The sequence below is a fragment of the Pelodiscus sinensis genome, chromosome 2 (genome assembly GCF_052426305.1).
Source record: "Pelodiscus sinensis isolate ZL-2025 chromosome 2, ASM5242630v1, whole genome shotgun sequence".
Classification (NCBI taxonomy): Eukaryota; Metazoa; Chordata; order Testudines; family Trionychidae; genus Pelodiscus; species Pelodiscus sinensis.
This window is the reverse complement of record NC_143053.1, coordinates 247350560-247373969: the sequence shown is the minus strand read 5'-3', so window position 1 is coordinate 247373969 and position 23410 is coordinate 247350560. Positions and strand designations below refer to the sequence as shown.

The 23410-nt window shown below is 40.9% G+C and overlaps 1 protein-coding gene across 15 annotated transcripts in view; it reads right to left on the bottom strand.

Moving 5' to 3' along the window:
* Positions 1–5935: 5935 nt before the first annotated feature.
* Positions 5936–23410, bottom strand: part of PRKAG2 (protein kinase AMP-activated non-catalytic subunit gamma 2) — a 387855-nt gene continuing 370380 nt past the window's right edge. For 3 of the 15 annotated variants that reach the window (XM_075922806.2, XM_075922812.2, XM_075922813.2), the window contains 5 exons: positions 22170–22335; positions 21753–21790; positions 18813–18959; positions 12022–12115; positions 5943–8916 (listed from right to left, as the gene is read on the bottom strand). In XM_075922806.2, coding sequence (XP_075778921.1) covers positions 8885–8916; positions 12022–12115; positions 18813–18959; positions 21753–21790; positions 22170–22335 — 477 coding nt within the window. In that variant the 3' untranslated portion in view covers positions 5943–8884. Of the gene's footprint in view, positions 8917–11980; positions 12116–13057; positions 13113–14213; positions 14268–14775; positions 14907–18812; positions 18960–21752; positions 21791–22169; positions 22336–23410 lie in introns of those variants that run through there. The other 12 variants (XM_075922814.2, XM_075922815.2, XM_075922816.2 and 9 more) reach the window with 9 other exon arrangements.

Sequence of the window (23410 nt, the reverse complement as noted above, 5' to 3'; positions counted from 1 at the left end):
GGGCTTCATTTGCATAAGCGGGGAGCCGCCATTTTTAAATCCCCGCTGGTTCGAACCCCGTGTAGCGTGGCTACACGGGGCTCGAACTAGGTAGTTCGGACTAGGTTCCTATTCCGAACTACCGGTACACCTCGTGGACCGCTTATGCAAATGAAGCCCGGGAAATTCAAATCCCGGGCTTCATTTGCACGTTCGGTATGCATACATTACCCCGCTAGTTCGAACTAGCGGGGTAGTGTAGACATACCCTTTGAGAGTATGCTTGCTCTAATGGGCACAAGAATTCAGGCTCCTCTTCCACCCACACCACATCCTGAGTCCATGGGCAGCAAGTTATATAGGCTCGTTGTGCCCATTCTTTAGCAATATTCAGAGCTGGGGGCCCTGCTCCAGCAATATTTGGAGCTGGGTCTCTCCCCCGGCCCTGCCTGGAGTGGCCCCCCTGCTGGCCCCCCTGTGCATCCCCCCCCCCCCCGGTCCTGGCCTGTCCCTGTCATGAGCACCTTTCAGTCGGCTCCCCCTTGCTGGATGCTGCTGCCATGTGCAACGTTTACAGGTGAGCGGGGAGACACCCGGGGGTGACATGACATGACGTCACAGCCCGGGACTTTAAAACTGTTCGGTGCAGGGTTGCACCACACGGCCTGGCTCCGGGTTTGGAGTCCGGCGACTTCTGGGGCCCGAGTGCAGACTCCAGCCCCGCAAAATGGAAGGTAGAAGGTAAGGTAAGGGGAGGGGGAGGAAGGGGCTTGTGCAGAGGGGGAGGGGGAAAATAGGGGAAGGGGTAGGAGAGGAAGGGGCTTGTATGGAGGGGGAGGGGGAAGAAAGGGGAAGGCACCAAGGGACAGCGTGGAGGAGAGACAAATGTCAGGGGGCCAAGTGCAGACAATGAGGAAAAGGGCAGGAGGGGAGGTGTCAGTGGGAGGAAGGACAGGGTGATGCTGGGAGAGGAGAGAGTAAGGGCATTGGGGGCTAAAGGAGGGAGGGGGAGGTGCTGGGAAAAGGCTTGAAAGAAGGGTTGGGCATGAGAAAGGTGGGGATGGAGAAAGTCATGTGTGAGAGCACAGAGGGGCAGGGGCAGTAAGGAAAGGGGGAGGCACCAGGGGAGTGCAGGGCTAAGGGAAGGTGCAGGTGCCAGGGGATTGTGGGGGTGAAGCAGAAGGGCAGACACCTGCAGGGGAGGGACCAGCACCAGAGGAGAGAGGCAGGACAGATGTGTAGAGGGAGGTGTTAGAAGAAGGGATGAGGAGGGGTAGCTCACATGATCAAAGTGGGGCTACTGGAGGAGTGGGCACAGGGGGAGAGAAGGGCTGGTGGAGGGGGGCAGGTCACAGGAGGGCTGAGGGCAGTGAGAAGGGCAGGAGTCAGGACAGCAGAGGAGGGTGAGGAGTTGGGGGAGGCACCAGGGGAGCTGATGGAGCAAGGGGAGGAGACATGGCGGCAGAGGGAAAAGGTAGAGGTTTATAAAATATTTATTAATAACTTGGGTGCCACAGTGGCACATCCAAACAAGCCACATGAACTCAGTAATGGTGCACAACACAAAATTCATTCTGCTCATGGGAGGAAACTCTTAGGCTATGTCTACACTGGCGGCTTCTTGCGTAAGAACATCTTGCACAAGGGTTCTTGTCCAAGAAGGCATCCATGCTGCCATGTGCGAGCTGTGCTTTTACACAAGAGCATCCATGATAGTGTGAACGCTTTCTTGTGCAAGAAAGCTCTGATGGCCATTTTAGCCATATGGGTTTCTTGCGCAAGAAATCCCTTCCCTGCCGAGCATCCACACTGCCATCTTGCGAAAGAGAGCTTACACCTGTTAGAATAGAGCATAGCTCTTGCACAAGATGTCCTCTCTTACCATGCTGTACTGTAAATTTCCTTGCACAAGAGCAGGCGGGCAGTGTGGATACTCTGTGGGTTCTTGCGCAAGAACGGCTGTACGTGCGCAAGTAGCCACGAGTGTAGACATAGCCTTAGAGGGAACACTTCCCCCAGCCTCTCTGCCCCTGAGTTAATGTCTCACACATTGGGTTAATGCAATTGCAGGATAGTTGCATGAGGTGGGTTTGGTGGGGGCCAAACTAATCTCTGTTGGTAGGAGGATGGTGGGAAAAGTCCTTCAAGAGGGGTGACATGACACCTTTTACTTCTGGTCATGTGTCCATCTTGCCCTGAGTGTGTTACCTCCAGCGGCCTGGTTAATGGGGGTTGGGGTGTGGTTAACAGCGGTTAGGGGGTGTGGCTAATGGGGCACCACCAAAAATTATACAAACCTGCCGTCCCTGCCGAAGTCTCCTCCATAGTACCACAATCTGCAGACAAGGACCACACTGGGCAATATTATGGTTAGGTAGTTTATGCAATCTTGACTAAACACTAGCTAATCAGGGAAAATGTACCCCGGGCCCAGCAGTCCTTCACCAGCATTGCAGTCTTCCACCCTGAGTAGCAATGCTTTGTGCATACTAAAGAGGGAAAGAAGAATTGGGGGGCAAGTGATATGTAAAAGTAGAGAACTCATTTATTTGCATTGATTTCCATGTTTAATGGTTGTTATGCACTTTATTTTATTCTAGCATTTTGGTGTTAAAATGGTAGCTGGCCTGCCTGACAATGCTTTATTTATTTTTATAATACACTATGTTCGCAAATAAGGGAATAATTTTATTAATAAAGTTTGCTACCATCAGTGCATCATATAGCATGTATTTTGAAGAAAAATAGACATGATAAAGCACACCTGGGAAGCTGTATCAAACAACTGTCATACAAACCACCACTGAATAAGTAGTTATCCACAATTAACAATTCCTAACAATCATAGAATCATAGAATATTAGGACTGGAAGGGACCTTGAGAGGTCATCGAGTCCAGTCCCCTGCCCTCATGGCAGGACCTATTACTGTCTAGACCATCCCTGATAGACATTTATCTAACCTACTCTTAAATATCTCCAGACATGGAGATTCCACAACCTCCCTAGGCAATTTATTCCAGTGTTTAACCACCCTGACAGTTAGGAACTTTTCCTAACATCCAACTTAAACCTCCCTTGCTGCAGTTTAAGCCCATTGCTTCTTGATCTATCCTTGGAGGCCAGGAAGAACAATTTTTCTCCCTCTTCCTTGTGACACCCTTTTAGATACCTGAAAATTGCTATCCTGTCTGTCCCCTCTCAATCTTCTCTTTTCCAAACTAACAGTTTCCAAACAGTTCTTTCAGTTTTCCTTCATAGGTCATGTTCTTTAGATCTTTAATCATTCTTGTTGATCTTCTCTGGACCTTCTCCAGTTTCTCCACATCTTTCTTGAAATGTGGTGCCCCAGAACTGGATACAATACTCCAAGTGAGGCTAATCAGTGCAGAGTAGAACAGAAGAATGACTTCTCGTGTCTTGCTCACAATGCAACCTAGAATCATATTTACTGTTGATACAACCTAGAATCATATTTACTTTTTTTGCAACAGCATCACACTGTTGACTCATATTCAACTTGTGGTCCACTATGACCCCTAGATCCCTTTCTGCCATGCTCCTTCCTAGACAGTCGCTTCCCATCTCGTATGTATGGAACTGATTGTTCCTTCCTAAGTGGAGCACTTTGCATTTCTCTTTATTAAACTTCATCCTGTTTACCTCTGACCATTTCTCTAACTTGCTAAGGTCATTTTGACATATGTCCCTATCCTCCAAAGAAGTTGCAACCCCACCCAGTTTGGTATCATCTGCAAACTTAATAAGCGTACTCTCTATCCCAATATCTACGTCATTGATGAAGATATTGAACAGTACGGGTCCCAAAACAGACCCTTGCGGAACTCCACTTGTTATCCCTTTCCAGCAGGATTTAGCACCGTTAACAACAACTCTCTGACTACGGTTATCCAGCCAATTATGCACCCACCTTATCGTGGCCCTATCTAAGTTATATTTGCCTAGTTTATCAATAAGAATATCATGCGAGACCGTATCAAATGCCTTACCAAAGTCTAGGTATATGACATCCACCACTTCTCCCTTAATGTTCCTGTACAATTGAGGTGTCCCAAACTAATCAGGTTGCATAGTCCAGGACAGTAAGTATATATTAGTGGCCCTGGATCATCTTCTCCGGGGGCCCACTAGATCCATGGCTATGCCTTCGAACAGGACCTCTATGATGGGAAGGGGTACTAATGGTGCACTCAGGTGGGGCCGGGGACTGTGTGTCTGACATTCCAGACAGGATGCACAATACCTGCAGACCTCTTAATGCACTCCAGACCAGAAGAACCTTCGTAGGACCCATGCTAAGGTCTTTTCTACTCCCAAGTGCCCTCCCGAAAGATGACTATGAGCAAGGCTGTACCTCCTCCCCCTGCACTGTCACAACTTGGTACAGGAGATCTTTCTTTATTATGAAGTGGAGTCTGGACCCCTGGGTCTACCCTTCCACCGGGACTCCATCTATATCTGTCCCTTCTTTACATTGTCATAACTGGGGTCTTCAGCTTGATCCCATCTGAAATTTAACCTCTCTGGGTTAAATTTACCCATAGAATAATTGTTTACCCAGGGAACAGAGACCTATTTAATTTGGGGCTTCTAGAACTCTTTTGTATCCCTCTGCCCTGACCCTGTCACACCTGCTATGTGTAATTATGGTGAAGACATGTGACCAGGTGCATGAGCTCCTAGATCTCTCATCTGACCTTTCAGTTGGTTGGATGGAGTTGGGGTCTGCGCTGACTTCCAGATCTTCCAGAATTTCAGGATCCTCCTCTTCCGGTGTCTCATCCCTATCATAGATTGTGTTTGTCTCCGTAAGCAGGCAGCCCTCTGTGCCTGCATTGAAATACGCGTACCCAAGGCCTTGGCCACCTTTCTCTGCTTCTTGGTCTTCCTACCCTTTCCAGGAGTGGGGAATAGTTCCTGGGATGTTTTTACAAATGTTGGGGGAAAGCATTTTTTGGTGTGGGTCTCCCTCAGTTCAGGGGGCCCCTCCTGCTCCTGCCCCTCTTGGGCAAGCAAGCTATCAAACCCCGGAAAGTCCCTCCCAATGAGTATGGGGTACAGGAGATGGGGGATTATGTCTGCTTGCACCCGAGTGATGGTTCCCTCTATCTCTATTTTTACTGCTACGCTGGATTAGTAACTAGGGCTGTGTCTATACTACATGGCTCCATCGACGGAGCCATGTAGATGAGGGTTGTAGGCAAAGGGAAATGAAGTGGCGATTTAAATAATCACCGCTTCATTTAAATTTACATGGCTGCCGCGCTGAGCCGACAAATAGCTGATCAGCTGTTTGTTGGCTCAGCGCGGCAGCCATGTAAATTTAAATGAAGTGGAGATTATTTAAATCGCCGCTTCATTTCCCTTTGCCCAATAAACAAATCTACATGGTTCCATCGACGGAGCCATGTAGTGTAGATGTACCCTAACTGTCTCACGGGCACAGGTGACCCCTGTGCATTTAGTCAATCTTAGCTGGCTGGGCTTTACTAGCTTCCCCAAAATCAGGTGATAGCACTCCCCAAGTCCATGAGCGCCGAAGTCTTGACCCCATTCACTTTCACTGGTCTTGTACACTCATGGGGTCATGGTGACCCCCCCACCAAGTTAAGTAGGGAGCATGGGTCACCCCAAACCTTGAGGTTGCACAGCATGGGCTCCTGGATGTTGGTGAATTAAGCAGCTACATGTCCCAGCTTCCCACACCCATAACACCTATAGTTTTCCCTTTGGCTCCATGGAAAAATGTTTTTTGCCCCTGAGTCAGCCTCCCTCATTCCATTCCCATCTTTCCAGGAGCTCCGCTGGTCTTCAGCCACGCCTTTTGATTTGCATGTACAGTATATTACATAAAGTATTAGCTCTTGCCACCACCATTTTGAAGTCAATGTGATTTTTGCCTATTTATAGTGTCAATTTAACAATTAACAGGGCCTGCTGTGGGAAGTGGGGAAATCAGAAAGGGAGGCAGACAGAATTTGCTTATGGCCGTGAAGGCTTTAGTTTTGAAAATATAATTTGCATAGTAAATTCATAGTACTGGAATTTAATTTGACTCTGTACGTTTTAACTGGCATTTTATTTTACAACCTAAGCTATTTCAAGTTTTGTATCAGACATTTCATTTAACTTTTGTTTTTAAACTCCTTACATTCATATTTTTTGAAACACAAAAACAAACATTTGAATGCATTTCATTTGTGGTGTTAGAGCAATGCTTTACATGTTTATTTTACATCTGTTCAATTGTTTTGATATAGATTACTTAAATTTAACACTTTACCAAATGAAGTACATAGGTCATACATATTATTTACAGCATACAAAGATAACAATGCATGTGTCTTAAAATAGATAATGCTGTATTGAGAACGGTACATATTGGAAATAGCATAGCCATAACCCACCACTTGTATTTGTGATAAATATTTCCCCAGTGGTAGATAAGAGGGATATAATCCTTTTATCAGAGGATCTTACAATCTATGTGTGTGTTTAGAAATGTGCAAATAAAGAGTGGGAGAAAAGAGTCTGTTCTAGACTTAGGACCCAATTCAGCAAACACTAGTTTTATGAACACACTTTGGTGCTTTCATGAATCAGGAGCTAAAATCTCAGCTTCCTTTTTTAGGTCTCACTCCTTTATGAATGTAGAGCATTTGGTTTTAACCATTATGCAATAATTCATATAATTCTTTTTCTTAAACTATTAGACTGAATTGCAATTTCCTCTAAGACAGACCAGAGATCAGCCAATATGATTAGTTCTCAAGAGACTAAACTTCAGCTTTAATCAATCGCTCTTACTATAACAACTGAACACAATTTTTTAATCTCTTCTTCAGCAAAACAGCGGGCTTAAAATACACACTGCCAATGTAACAGACAACGTTGGACATACATTATGCAGATTCTTTCTAAAAAAGGAAAATGTTGAGGCCTTAATTATGAAGTTGCAAATAATAAAAAAAAAAAACCACCACACTGCCACAGGAGAAAAAACCCAGAACCTCTCCATTCCATTTTATTTTTCTCTCTCCATTATTCCCAGAACTTGAACAATGCTATTTATGATGGGGATGATGAATTCTATATGCTGAGGTTACTATTAAACCAAAGCAGCCATTTAAACTTTAGCACCATTCAAACTATATGGGAAAGAATCAATTTTTACCTAGTCAGAAAGGAAAAGTTGATAGAAAAAGACCCTTTCTATCTTTTTAGAGGGCAAAAGCAAGGGAGAGAAAAGTTAGTACACTGTCAAAAATTGTTCTCTATGTGAATGTGTTCAGGTTTTATATTGAAGCAGTCTGAGATGTTGTTAAAAAAAGTTGTCAACGGTAGACCCAAAGTTTAGGTTTATAGAAGGCAAGATTTGAGAAGACAGGGTTTCATTTTTTTTCCAAACAAGTCATTTATGTAGTTTTTAGTTTCATTTAAACATTTCCCACCACGTTTCTGTAATTAGAGAGTGACAAATCAATCCATTTTCATTGTCCTATCTGGGATAAATAGAGAAACATTAGACAGGATGTTCATTCAGTTTTAATAATGCAAGGTGTTATTCAATAACCCAGGTAAAGAAGTTGGTGTTTGAAAATATTTTAAAGTAATAGTTTCACTTTAGTGTGCAATTAGCCTATAAAGAAGGAAGGGAAATAAGAATGATTTCATGTCTTCCATTACAATAAGATAAAATATTCAGATAGGGAAACATCTAAGCAGCATGTAAAAAATCTGTACATGCAAAGATACTTGGCAATTTCAAAAGCAGCTATGAATAAACTGATAAAGTAGGGCTTGTTTAATTTCTTCCATCTGCAGAAGTCTATTGAGTGTAATCGCTAAGCTTTTTGGTGCATTTATATTAGCAAAAACATTTCTCACTCTTTGCATATGTATGACAATTGTATTTCTATTATAATTTACAAAAATGGTTTCTGCACAGTCTTACAAACATGATTTATTATTTTAGTACACAGGAAAATATATATCTCTGGCACTTAGTGTCCTCCACAGTACCTGTTTATTACAATACACAATAACACTTTTCAACATGTGCTTTTGAAAACCTTAGACTGATCAAAGTAATGTGGCTGATCTAAAAGCCACAGCTTCGACAGCTCCCAAATGTTAAAAAAATGAGGAAAATCTGCCACTTTTTTTGTATAACAATCAACAGTTTATTAATGGACATGGTGAAATTTTAGCTATCCACCAAAAATGTGTAAAAAATTGCCATGAAAGTAAAAATAAATAAAGCTGTTTTAAAATCAATCTTGTTTTACATATCAGTTCAGAATGCAACATTAAAAACACAAAACTGTCATTAAAGTTTTAAAGTAATCTACTGATATTCAAATTACAACTTTTATGACAAATCTAATGAGAACTGAAACTGATTTGGTTTTAGGTTTAAAGACTTTCACATTCAAATACAGTGTCTTGTTTAGCACAATACTTTCTTTGACAGTGATGGGCAACTGATGACATATTGCTGTATTTTGACATAAGGCACTATGATATGAATATGCCATTCACTTGCCTTATGTCACATGTCTGTTGCTGACCAGTGACTTCTATCAAATACGAATGAAATAGGTTCAGAATACAGTGCATTTTAATGAAGGACATAGTCTTTCAGCAAATGTTTTGAAGACATTTTGAAATGCAAGCCTACATTTTTTACATAAGTTTTTTTTGTCATGCTGCTTTTTTGTGACATCACTGGGGGAAAATACAGACATTACCCATCACTACGCTTCAATACACATTCTCATAACCCTTCTTCTCATTTCTATTGCAGTCAGTCAGTGTTCTCGAGGCAAACTTGACCCAGAAACTTTGTTCAAGTTCTCCTAGAAAGCTTTATACATTCACAGCAGTCACTCAGTTTCATTCTCCTTTTGTTTGGCACCTGTTTACAGAAAAAATAATAATCAGAGTTTTCAAGAACATGTGGTGTACTTGCTCATACAGTACTTCCATGTATGAAAAAGCAGTTTGAAAAACACTGTATTGGAGCATATTTGGAATACTGCAACACTGACTCGCTAATTATGAGACTCTTAACAGTCAATACCATTTTGAAAAAGACATTTTAATATTAGTAAATAGGAACATGAGCAGAGACAGAGGAGGCATCTGGACCACCCCTGCTTGCTTATTTTTTGTTTTGTTTTTCAGTGGCATCCCTCAGCATAACAACCAAGTGCCATATGAGGCAAATATAAGGCAAAAATCAAATGGTTTTTCTGAGATGAGTGCAAGAACCATGGCACAAGAGACTTTTGGTGCTTTTTTCCCCACCCTGAACTTGAGACTGAGCTGAAGAGGACTTAGACACTATGGCTACATCTAGACTACATGGCTCCGTCGATGGAGCCATGTAAAATAGTTTATTCGGCACAGTCAAAGAACCGGGGATTTAAATAATCCCTGCTTCATTAAAATAAAAATGGCTGCCGCGCTGTGCCGACGATCAGCTGATCCTGCACAGCGCAGCAGTCTAGACGCAGCCTCGTGAAACAAGGTTTACTGGCGTGATCGACAAAGTCTTCGTCGACTGCGCCGTGTCTTGACTGCCGCATTGTGCTGGATCTGCTGATCGTCGGCACAGTGCAGCAGCTATTTTTATTTTTAATGAAGCAGGGATTATTTAAATCCCCGCTTCTTTGACTATGCCGAATAAACTATTTTACATGGCTCCGTTGACGGAGCCATGTAGTCTAGATGTAGCCTATCTGTATTATGCTGGTGCATCAGTACTTGAGGAAGAGCCTGATTAATGGGTGGTACAATTGTCCTAGAAGAACAACTGGTGACAGGGCTGGAAGACCATTCAGTATACTGGATTTCTTTTAGGCTCCTCATCTAAGTTTCTGGATTGCAGCATAAAGTGTTTTCTCTCCTCTACAGATCCATGGAGCCCGTTGTCCATGAGTTAAATGGGGATAGAGCTGTACTCAAACTGAGACCCTATAGCATTCTCTAGCCAGCTACTTAAAGCTAATGGGTTGGAGTGTGTGCTGCATTTCCACTATTATTTTAGGTATGAGGGAAGTAAAATGTGCAAGGAAGCAAGACAGAGATTTGAAATTAAGAACTCTGAAGGCCCATGAGGTTGCTAGGAGCTACCCTGGAATGTTTGTTTGAATGTCAGCAGTTGGAAGACATATTAAAGTGACTGTTAAAAGTGTAGAGACTTGCTAGCTGTACGTGGTTTGGACCAGGTTTTCTGAAGTTGCCAAGAAAGGTTCATTAGGGATTAAAGAAGGTCTAGACTGCTGAGAGGGTTGCAGTGGGATCAGTCTGGAAGAACACTGGACTCCATGGCTTATGGAGAGAAAGCCTGACTTTTTGAGACTTCAAAGACCAGTGAGAATGTCCAGATGATTAGATCATTCATAGGTTTCAACTGTAAATAATACACTACAAGTTTGTGAATTCAATCTAGAGCGGACCCATGGTAATTTCTAGAGATCTTCAAAAAACACCACCACCACAAGTGGTGAGGGTTTTATACAACTTCTGATTTATGTGACAAGATATCTTTAAGCAGTTTTAATTAAACATACCACATTTTGATTCTATACTTCCTCATCTCAAAACATAAGCATCAATTTTTACCTAGAAACAAGATATATGAGCAGCAATCTCCACAATCAACAGCAATAGCATTCATGGACTGCTCTGTCCTAAACTCGATAGACAGTTTGATATAAGCTGGTATAACAGAGATAAATTATCCAGATTCACCTTTCCCTACAAACTTGAACATGGATATTGAGTTATTTTTCTAACAAAAATGGAAAGTACACTAGAAAATATGTTTTAACAGTTTGACATCAAAACAAAAAATAATAGTATTTGATATTTCAGACAAATATAATAGCATTTCTGGATCTGGGATTTTTGCTATAAGCTGGGGATTTATCTGTTGGAAGTGACAGAGGATAAGGGTGTATTAGTCATCCTGTGATCAACCATCAGTTGCCAATGTGATGCAGCCGTGAAAAAGGCTAATGCAATCTTAGGATACAGAAGGCAAGATATTTTTAAAGAGACAAGAAGTGCTAGTATTCCAGATGAGATGTATAATGGTACTGTGTAAAGTTCGGGTCTCCCATATTTAAGAACGATTAATATAAAACTGGAACAGGTGCAGATTATCAGAGAATGAAAAACCTACCTTATGAGAGAAGCATCAAGGTGTTTGGCCTAACCAAAGGATTGCTTTCTACAAATACATCACTGGGATAAAATACCAGGGAGGGAGAAGAGTTATTTAAATTAAGCATGAGTGTGGCCTCAAGAATGAATGGATAAAACTGGTCATTCAACAAATTTAGGCTTGACATTAGATGAAAGTTTCTATCTATCAGAGGACTGAAGTTCTGGAAGCCTTCCAAGGGTAGCAGTGGGGGTAAAAAACGGGCTTCAAGACTGAGTTTGTTATGTTTATGGAGGGGATAGTATGATTAAATTGCTTACAATGGCATGTAGCCAATCTATGACTGCTAGCAGCAAATACCCCAATGGCCAGTGATGGGGCACTAGATCGGGAGGGATTTGAGTTACTATAGAGAATTTCTTCCCAGGAATCTGGTTATTGGATCTTGCCAAAGTGCTCGAGGTCGACTTGATTACCATATCTGGTGACAGCAAGGAATTGTCCCCTTCCCCAAGTCAGAGTGGCAGAGACCCTGCAGAATAGGGAACAGGTCATGTGCAGGTTTAAATTAGTGTAAATGATGGATTTTATGCAACCTGAAGTCTTTAAATCATGATTTGAGGACTTCAATTACTCAGCCAAAGGTCATGGATCTATTAAAGGAGTGAGTAGACAAGGTTCCATAGCCTGCGGTCTGCAGGTCAAACTAGAGGATCTTGATTGTTCCTTCTTGACTACAGTCTATTATAGACATTAGCAACAAATCAAGAAGACTAAGAACAGCATACTAAGCTATACCCTACTGTACCTGAAAGGATATGGAAAGAGGTCAGAAGGCAGCATCTATACCTGCTGGTGTGAGCACCAAAGCTTGTAGAATGTCAGAGAGAGAGATGATACCCACAATGCTATCTGCTTCATTCACTACTACCAGACGATGAACCTGAAAGCACGGAAAATACATTTTATTGGACAGGCATTTTCTTTTTCTGATTTATAAATAATGGCAACAGTGAAACAAGAGTCCTAAAATAAAGTGCTGTAAGATGGGCAAATTTCTAGAATTAGAGGAAAGAAATTGTTCAAAACGATCAGTTTCTTGACTAACATTTTAATATGGTGGTATCACAATATGCTTAGGCCACTACTTAACGGAGCACACAGTTGTAATATCTGTGTGACATTGCAACAAAAATGATCTTGTCAAGTGATATCAATCAAGAAATAATTATTTTTTCAAAACTCAAGCCTTTAAGACTTAGCATAGCTCTGTTCTGAAAAGCAACTCTAAAGTATCATTGACTCATATTTGAAACCCACAATAATAGATGAATATATTTGGTAAGAGTTCAAGTACAAAGATAAGAACTTGACTTTAAAGAGAGATTTTTCCAACGGCCAGTCCTTGCCAACTCAATCTGTTATCTTCTATTCACGAGCTGCATCCTTGCATGTGCAGAGTCATCAGGAAGAAGAGGTTTTGCATGTCATATTCTGCAGTCAGATTTATTCAAGCTCACTGTATTTAAGTTTTGTTCAGTTACACTTCTCTGTAATGGGATTGGACAGGTGAGACTGAGGGCCAAATCTGGTTCTAAAATTGGATCTGGAATTACAATTCTACTAATTTTGCGTGAAGCCTGAACAGATTTCATGTCATACACATGGTAGCACTGTAGAAATCACTCTCATAGGTGAATTAAGTAGCAAAGATGGGCAACCAGACCAAGTAGCTGCAACTCTGAAAATCCGTAGATTTGTAAATAGCAAGGTGATATTTTATAGCCAGTCACTTTTCAGAGTAGAATTTTAAGACCAACAGAAATGTTTCGCATTTTTATTATATTTAACAGCAACATATATATTTAACAGCAAAAATATTCACCTTCTGAGTTTATAACCTAAGCATTGCAGCATTTATCAGGACCAGAAAAATGAACCTAATGAGAAACAAAGTGAAGCTAACTAATCATTTTGTTACAAGATGAGAGCAATATTGTTAACTTGTTGCACAAACAGTGAAATGTTCATTTAACAATTGAAGTGTGAATAATTTAACTGCAACATATGTTGTAAATGTGACAAAAACTTCAAGGGTATGTCTAGACTGCATCCCTCTGTTGGCAGAGGGATGCAGATTAGGCAGGTCGACATTGCAAATGAGGCAGGGATTTAAATATCCTGCTCCTAATTTGCATAAAATGGCCACCGCGTTTTGCCGACTCGGCACTTTGTCGGCAAAAAGTGGCAGTCTAGAGGGTGATCTGTCGGGAAAGAAAGCCTTTTTCAACAGATCCTGTAAACCTCCTTGCAGGAGGCATAAGGGATCTGCTGAAAAAGGCTTTCTTTCTTGACAGATCCCCTTCTAGACTGCCGCTTTTTGCCGACAAAGTGCCGAGTCAGCAAAACGCGGCGGCCATTTTTATGCAAATTAGGTGCAGGATATTTAAATCCCTGCCTCATTTGCAATGTCGACCTGCCTAATCTGCATCCCTCTGCCGACAGAAGGATACAGTCTAGACATACCCCAAGAGTAAGAGTTGATAATCTACTTGAGTATGAAATGTAGATATCTAACAGCTGAATACTCTTAAGCACTTTTCTTAAGGTTCAACATTTAACTATTTCTTCTTTCCCCCGCCCCCATCACTACAAATCAGTTTTCTGTAAGACATCAGTTTTTTTCATGGGAAAGATGTCCAAATGAGTAAAAATGTAAATATTGAGATTACTGCTTCCAGCACTGTATTTCAATGAGAACTGGCATTATTCTCTCTCAAAGATTAAAAGGGGGGGGGGGGGGGGAATGACAGATACAGGTAATAACTTTGCAAGTCTGTTTTTTGTACTTAACTTTCCTGTTTCTTTTATTAACACCTTGGAATCCCCTTAAGTGCTAGGTAATCAAATTTCTTAAGTGCTAGTACGTGCAAAGAAGAAACTTCGTCACCCTCACCAAGGGAATAACAGCATGAAAGCAGCATCTCTGGTTTGATTAAAGTAACTGCACGTTAAATTTAGGACTGAGGTTAGCTACATACCAGTCAGGATACCTTAGAGCTCCTCTTCTCTTGTATTTGAACAGTCATACCCACCTGATACAAATGGGGAACACAGGAAAGAAATAGAAAAAAAGGGGGAAAATTCTGTTTTTATATTTTTTTTCTTCTAATGAAATTGTGCTGGTGATATTCCAGACACAGATATTAGTTTTCTGTATATTACGCACATTTAATCACTTGGTCATCTTTCTCACATTGTGTCGTGAGTTCCATTAAGAAAAGCTATTAGTATATCAATTAAACACCTACCAGTATGAGTAAGCATTCTTGTTTAGCAGCCAAAAAGATTAATTTAGTACCATACTGGAAATTTTTATAGTTAAAAAAAAAAAAAGTAGTTTACATACAAGACACAAACTAATCCCTCCAGCCAATGGACAGCTTGTAACATAATTGGGAAACAGGGCCAGATTTCTAGAATATTTTTGGCCATCTACTTAAAGCTAACTCATTGAGAAATATTTCATATCCGTGTATTTAGAGTGTATCCACTTATATAGAAAAATGTCATTCATTATACAATGTGCACAAAAATACATACATTTTTCCTATTAGATGTTAAGTGAATGTTTGAAGTTTTGTGACCTGAACTATACTGCAGCTATCAAGTGGCAAGTCTCAAGAAGCAGGTTCCTCTTGTGAAAGTGATTTTTCTTCTCAGTGAGCTGTAACCTGGTAAAACAAAGGTTAATGAGGAAGGGTCAGGCAGGCAGGCCAAGATGGGCCACATCCTTGTGTGACATGCTGTCTAATCACGCCTGTTGTATTTCTGCATTAATGGTTGGCTTTTTAAGTGTTCTTTAGGGTATATGAACATTCCATAAAGCTTGTGAACAAAGGTGAGTCCATTGAGGAACACAATGTAATTCTTACAGACTGAGACAAGATAACTATGGCCTTACCAGTGCTTACCTTGCACCCCTCCCCGCCCGCCCTAGGGCAGGAATCATTTTTGAAAATGTTGTAATGGATCTCAAAAGATATTAAGAGAAAGTCAGACATAATATGGGTCATTCTGGACACACTGTAGTACAAACTACAAGCTTTAGTTGGGACAGGAAAAGCTAGGGGATAGGGAACCGTCTGTTGATTCAGTTCTAATGGAAAACTGAGGAACTGATACAAGTATTGACTACCTTGTAAATTAGTGAAAATTTAAATAAATGTAAAATTGGGTTCCCTGAAAATGAAAAATCTTGGATGTAGAAACTGAAATAATACATTTTAACTGACTCATGAAGATGACTGAAATGGGTAATTTTGATTTTCTGTAATGGGCTCGATAGGTGGACACCTCTTTATTGCTTCCTTATGTCTACTAAGACCAGAGAAGGAAGACTGAGGATAACAGCATCCAAACATTGGTAGGTACAGTTACAGGCTACGTCTACACTGTGAAGTTTTTGCACAAAAACCTGAGGAGCATCCACATCTCAAATGCACTTTTGCATAAGTAAATCAGCAGTAAAACAGCAGAACACAGGGCTTTTTGCTGTGTAGGTAAACCTCCTTTTATAAGGCATAACACCTTTTTGCACTACAGCTGTTGTGCAAAAAGGCATGTGTGGACTCTCCACAGGGGTTTTTTGTGCAAATAGAGCCTATCGGAAAAAGCACAGGTGCTCTGATGGCCATTCTGTGAATGGCCATCAGAGCTTTCTTGCACAAGAGCGTCCATACAGTGTAGATGCTCTCTTGAGCAAAAGCGAATCACCAAAGTGATATGCTTTGAGGTGTGGATGTGCTTTTGTGCAAAAAGGTTTTGCACAAGAACTCTTCCGCAAAAGACTTCTTGTGCAAAAACCCTGCAATGTAGATGTAGCCACAGTGAAAGCGACTGAGATTTCATAACATCTGCTTCTCTGGTCAGTCAAGTAACACCACGTGGCAGACTCAGTAGGAAACAGATGTTTATCATAACTAAACATCTGGAATGTATGAGACAGTAATTTTAATGTAATGTATTTGTCATTTGAATGTACACATATCCTTATGCTTTAAGAATGCCTGTTGAAGTTTGCCTAACTGTAAACCAGAGGTGCTGGAAATCTGTGTGAAGCGTTTCCATCCTTAAAAGATATCCAAGATTTAAAAAAATCTGCCAGGATGTTTTACACAGCATTTAAAGATTTAATTTCAAAAGTTAAATGTGTAGTCCTTTGCTTTTTTAATTTTAAAATCTTATTTTTACAAAAAGCCGTACTATCTTCTTTTGTCTAGAAAAGAAATAATTGTAAGATATACTGCTCTATCCATCTCAATGTAGTGATTGCTCTGCAGTTTATAGAATTCACAGTTACCTCTTTCACTTATACTCATCTAGTCATTTGGACAGTGAATTAATCTGAAAAGACACTCCACAAAAGTTTTAAAAGATGCCAATAATATTCTATCATATTTCTTCCTCATCAAGTCAGCTAAGAGTGACCAATCCCCCAGTTTATCTGCAGTCTTATTTTCTGGGAGTACCCTAATCTGCCAACAGAATATATTGAAACTTTGGTTAACACTAGGGATGTAAAAAATGTTTAAAAAATATCAATCATGTAACAGATGGAAATTCCATCGGTTACACAGGCTCTAGAATCCTAGGGATGGCCACCACTAGCTCCAAGCAGCCCATCCGTGCTCCCTAGCAAAGTTCAAACGGTAACAGAAATCAATACACATCAGTTTATAGGTTAATTTAAACTCTTACATCCCTAGTTAAGATTCAATTATAGTATGCTCACTAGCTGTCTGGTCTGATAGTTTTGCCATAATTTTTAGTTCCTAATACTTCCAGTGCCTCCCTCACAGTATCTTAGATGCACAGATTGCAAGGTCAGAAAGGACCACTGTGATCATGTGTAGACTGACCTCTGATATCACAGGCCATAGAACTTCCTAAAAATTCCTAAAACAGATCTTTTAGAAAAATCCAATCTTGATTTAAAAATTGATAGTGATGAATTCACCACAACCACCAGTAAATTGTTCCAATGGTCAGGACTTGCCGAACCGCGGTGAGCCCTGCTTGCCAGCCGCGCTGTCCAGTGATCTGCGCATATGCAGATCATTCTGCGCATCCGCAGATCGCCCGAACCTGGCTCTTCTGGGTTGCAATCTACTCGCCACGGGTGAGTAGACTGCATTATCTGTCGAGCCCTGCCAATGGTTAATTACCTTCTCTGCTAAAAAATTATGTCTCATTTCCAGTCTGAATTAGGCTTTCTTCAGCTGCAAGCCAGTGTATCAGATTATGCCTTTCTCTGCTAGACTGAAGAGCCCGTTATCAGAGATTTGTTCACCATGTAGATACTTGTAAGAAATGTTTTCTATCCTTTAATTTCCAGGGCCAGGGGAGATTCACATTTATGCACCCCAGGATAACAAAAGCTCTTCTGGCCACAACAATGCATTGGGAGTTCAGGGTCAGATGACCCCAAATGTTTTACAGTTCCCCATCTAGTAAACTGGCCTACAAGCTTTGTGTACACATTTACATTTGATGTACACATTTAGCCATATTAAAATGTATATTGCTTACTTGTGCCCAGCTTTTCAAGCAATCCAGATCACTCAGTGTCAGTGATCTGTTCTCTTCATTATTTACCACTCCTCCAATCTGTGTCATCAGGAAACAGAGATTTTGTTTTCCTTTTAGGTCACTGATAAAAATGTTAGATAGCATGGGTCCACTAAAAAAACACCTCTCGATGATTCCATATTTACAATTATATTTTGAGACTGATCAGCCAATTTTAAAATCCACTGAATGTATACCATATAAATTCAGTATTATTCTAGTTTCTTAACCAAAATGGCACAAGGTACTAAATCAAATGCCTTACAGAAATCTGAGCATGTTACATCCACACTATTATGGTTATAAGACAAGCTGGTAATCTCATGAAAAATATGAAGTTAGTGTGACAGCAGGATTTATTTTCCATAAACCTATGTTGATTGGCATTAATTATATTACCCTACTTTAACTGACTCTATTATTTAGCTTTAAATTATACAATACACACTCTCATTCTTACAGCTGCACAAAAAGGTATGCCATCTTTGCACAGACCTTCATACATTTGAATGGTTTTGAACCTTAGGTTACTTCTGAAAAATATGCACTCTCAAAACCACAGCTTGTCAGCTGCAAAGCATTAAGCATCCATGGTGAAGTTTGCAGGACTGGACATTGGTTGCAAAGTGCGTTCCAAAAAACAGCTCCTCTCTTGAATAACATTATTTTTGAAGGATTCTTCCACTGTCCACTGACATCAAGCACAAAATATAGCAGTGTGGCATAGTGGAGATACAAGTTACAAAAAAAATCTTGCAATTCCCCCGACACCTGCCAAATCCTCAATGGCGTCATACTGATTTCACCAAGTTCACTTGCAAATTACCAGTGGCCTTATTGATAAAGCTAATGATTCAAAGCTCTGATATCCACACATGCTAATGTAAAAAGCAACATCTGCAATGAACGACCAAAATTACTTTGAATTTTGATAAAAGAATGCTTATGCAGTATTTGGTACCTTGTTGTCTTATTGCTTTAAAATACTGAAGTGAACAAAGTGATCTCACCTCAGCCTTCACTATTCTATCAACAATGGTCTCCAGTGTTTCCAGCTTACTGCACTTCACAACACCTTCAAAATACTGAGAACGGTGCTGGAGGGCTTGTGTTACTGTGATATCTAGATTATTATAGGTTTTTTCAGCAGCAAGATTCTGAAAAATAAATTAGAGGAATCATTATTAGTTTTTACAAGAGGAAGGTAGATATATGTCATTAAACTAACAATGCAAAAATCAAGTTAAATCTTTGGTGTACATTGATAGCTAGTCCACTTTGTATATTAAGCAAAGTAAAACCAAGTCCTTCAACTTATAAACACAGCCAAGTAAACACTTCTGTTAAACACCCCAAAACAGATGTGACAACAATTAATACACAATTGTGCACCAGGCCAATGAAGAACTGGCTCCCTTTGCTGAATGATCTTTGGGTAGGAGATACTTTTGTATAAGGGACAGAAAATTTGAAGGTCAACTGTCGTTCTAGAAATTTAAGAGACATCAGCAATAAAGAGAAACTTCACTACCATATTAGTAGCTATTTCTCATGAAGGAGCACATCCATTGCTATGAGCATTATTCATGACTTAGACCTGATCAGTATGCCACAAAGGGGGCATCTTAGGCTTCATCCCCTTACCCACCATCTTTTTCCCTGCTTGTGCTCACATGTACTCTGCTAGACTTTTCTGCCACCAATTAACTTCTGTCGCTGAAAATATATGAATTAGATAGAACATATCACTAGTACCACAACTGAAGTATGAGGGTTAAAAGAATTGCAGATGACATCTACAGTCTAGAGCAGGACTACTTCCCTATTCATAGAGTTTTGCCCAGACTACTGGGTCCCCTCTATTGAGAAAAGTTACAGATAAGGAACTTAACAGTATTTCCCTTTCATAACTAGGTATCCACCAGGTTGGCTATTACTCATGGGAATTACAAGCTGCACATGATTACTTTTTGTAATCTTAAATTGTGATGGCTTTGTTTAGATCTGGCAGAGCACCAAACAGTATTAGTGTACCAGTCTTGTACAAATGGCAGTATTACATACACTGTACAAAACTGTACACTTCTCAGCACAAAACTTTGGAGGAATCCCTTTATAGAAAGTATTTTAAATGGAAGGCAGTTGCGGCATGCACTTGAAGACTTTCAAAACCGTGCCACAAAGAAAAAAAAATCAGGATAGTTTCTTCATTCTTTGGTCTTGTACAGACAGACGAATGTCAATTTCATTACTAAATCATGATGCTATTTGTTCCTAACAATATTTGTGTTTAAACAAAATAGAGAAAAACAATGGTTTAAATGGAATTAGTTGTTGACTGTGCACAGAGTCAAGACCTACTTTGTATGTCTTTTTTTTTTTAAAGATGGTTTAAACTGACAGAGCTCCTAATTCACTTTCTCTCCTAGTTTAAATATTTGCTACGAGAAAAAGGAGATAAAACAAGTATGAGGCTTCCACTGGAAGCTTAGGAAGGTTTTCTTGAGGATTTGCAGAACCATGCTTACCACTGGGTATCTCTTGTGTGACATCTATGGTGGCAAGAGTTGGTGATGAGTGCAAGAGAAACGAAGTTTACTTACCTTGTGCAGTAACTGGAGCTCTGGGTAAGTTTACCGATTTGTTTATGTGGAAGAGGATGCGATCTTGGGCAAATACTTTGGGTGAATGCAAAGAGTAACCTTGTCTGTGTGAAATATCGTGAAGGGTAGATCGGCCATAAGTGCAGCCAAGTCCCCAATGCAACGAGCTGATGTGATGGCAACCAGAAAGACGACTTTCATAGAGAGGTGTGAAAATGAGCAGGAAGCAAGAGGTTCAAAGGGTGGTCTGGTTAGGACTCGTAACACTAAACCAAAGTCCCACGGAGGTACAAGCGGTGTGACATCCAGATGGAGGAGGAGCACCTCTTCAAGAATCTCTTGGTTGTTGGAGTATAAAAAAGGACTATCCATCAATTTTGTGGTGGAAGGCTGCTAAGTGTACTCTGATGGAACTGAGCGAAAGCAACGCTTGTTTGAGAAAAAGAAGGTAGTCCAAGATGAATGACAGGGACACTGATACTGGGTCCTGCCCTTTCATGATACACTATGCTGAGAAGTGCTTTCACTTGTAGATGTAAGATGCACAATCCTTGTAATTAGATGGAATCCTTATAATTAGGGATAAGGATCGGGAATATGCTTTCTGAAAATTCTAGCTCAGAACATAAGAGACATGCTGTTAGGTGCAGCTTGCACAGGTCTGGGTAGGTTTGTGTTGGCTGACCCAGAGTGATGAGATCATGACTGAGAGGAAGTATGATTGGAGTGAGGACTGACATCCTGAGCAGGAAGGGATACCATGACTGTCTCAGCCAGATGGGGGAGCTATCAATGATTCTGGCCTTGCTTGTCCTGATCTTTTGAACAACCTTAGCCAGAAGCAATATCAGCAGAAAAAGGGTAGCAAAGCTCGTATTTCCATGGAATGAAAAAGGCATCTCTGAGCACTCCCTTCTCAATGCCCAATCTGGTGCAACTATGTTTGCATTTGGCATTGAAAGGTGTTGTGAACAGGTCTATTTTGGACAACCCCATCTGTGGAACAGAAGGCGAACCACGGAAGCATTAAGCACCCATTCATGGTGCTGGGGAAGGTGTCTGCTGAGAACAGCCAACATCACATTGTTGATGTACCCCCCAGACTTCTTTCAAGTACCTCTGAGGGTACTCATACCACTGGTTGAGAAACAATGATGCAGACCACCAGATACCACCAATACATAAACACTAGTAATCCAGAAAAAATACTGTACAAAGTGAATTGAAGTGGTGTTTTAGCTAGTTCATCAGATTAAAAATCATGGAATAGCTGAAGCAAACAATTGAAGGACTGCATTTTCAAAAGATACACTTAAAAACATTTTACAAAATTTAAAAGATACTTACTATTACATCAAATTTGGAATAAATATCTACAACTTTTCCTGAAAATGAAAAAAAAGTTAGTAAACGGTTTTAAAAACACAGAAAAAGTTAATTTCCTTGAATCCTAGTTTCATCAATTATAATAAGGAAAAAATTCAATTCAAGAATGAACAAAAAAACTTTTTACATGTTACACAGTGGATATCTGGTTAATCGAACCATGCAGTGCGCATGATATGAGATCTTCTGGGCTTGTTAACCTAGATTTTTCATTTGTTTATTTTTTGTTTCTCACTTTTTTTTTTTTACGAGAAAGTGGCAGAATAGTATAGAGACAGATTTAGGGCTGATTTCTGCATAATGATACAAAATAGCAAATTCAGGATTAAACATGGTATCATTCCCCCTTACTATATTCTTGTACAGCTTAATGCACACCTGACTCATCCACAACTGGTAATGCAGATATTCTTCTGTCTACAAATATGTTCAAGGCTTTAATAATAGGAGTGTCTGGATGTATGAAGGCAATGTTGTCATAAGTTCCTATCCCAAGATCATCCAGGTTCTTCTTCATAAAGGCAGGCTTTGGCATCTCTGACACCTAAGAGAGTTAAAAATACAATCATGCACAAATCATGGTGGTTTTTCTATCACTGATATTTTTAAAATCAAGATTAAGTGTTTTTCTAAAAAACAGATATACTCCAGGAATTATTTTGGGTGAGTTCTATGTCCCGTATTATACAGGAGCTAGGATTAGATGTCCAGAGTGGTCCTTCTGGACTAGAAATCTATTTGTGGGTTTACAATGCAGTTTTCTTAAAGTACTTGCACATGTCCATTCCAATGCAGGCGTGTGTGCTCCAAGCACAGCTGCTGGAATTTTTTCCTTTAGTGAAGTGGCCCGCAACCTTTTTATACCTAATATCACTTTTGGAATTTAAAGGCAATCCAAGCTCTACCCTGCCCCTTCCTAATGACCCCTCCCCTTTCCCAAAGCTCCATTCCCTGCACCCCCAATCTCCATCACTGGCTCTGCCCTATCCTTGCTTATCTCTGGGCAGCTCCAAATTGGCAGTGCAGTGGTGCTTTGGCCCCAACTAGATACATATGTCTACACGGGGCTGCATGACCCCAGACAGGAGATGTATCCACGCTGGGGACAGTATAGCCTCATGGCTAGGAGAAGCTGCCGGTGCAAGGCACTGGCGTCTGGGAGCAGCGGCACTATGCTCCCTTCCTTTGGCTGCAGTGTCTCCTGAGAGCACAGCAATGCGGAGCAGAGGATACCAATGTCTATCCATGGTAAACATTTGTATCCACACAGGGTTCATCCCCTGGGACACCAAGAGTAGGGAGGGAGGAGACACATGGCTCTGCGCATTGCCCCTCTCTGCTGGAACTGCCTCTTTCAGCTCCCATTGGCTAGTTACCCATTAGGGACGTAAAATCCTGTTTAAAACGTTAACTGGTTAAACTACATGTTTAACTAGTTAACTGGTCCACTGCGTTGTGCCTTGGGCCTACCGCACTGCACTCCAGGTGAGGGTCTGCTCTGGCCTGGCCAGAGTGCCCCCTGCCTGCGTGCAGCATGATGGGCCCAGCCAGGCTGGAGCAGGCCCTCACACCACACTGCTGGTGGGAGCTGCTCCAGCAGAGCACTGGTTATAAGGATG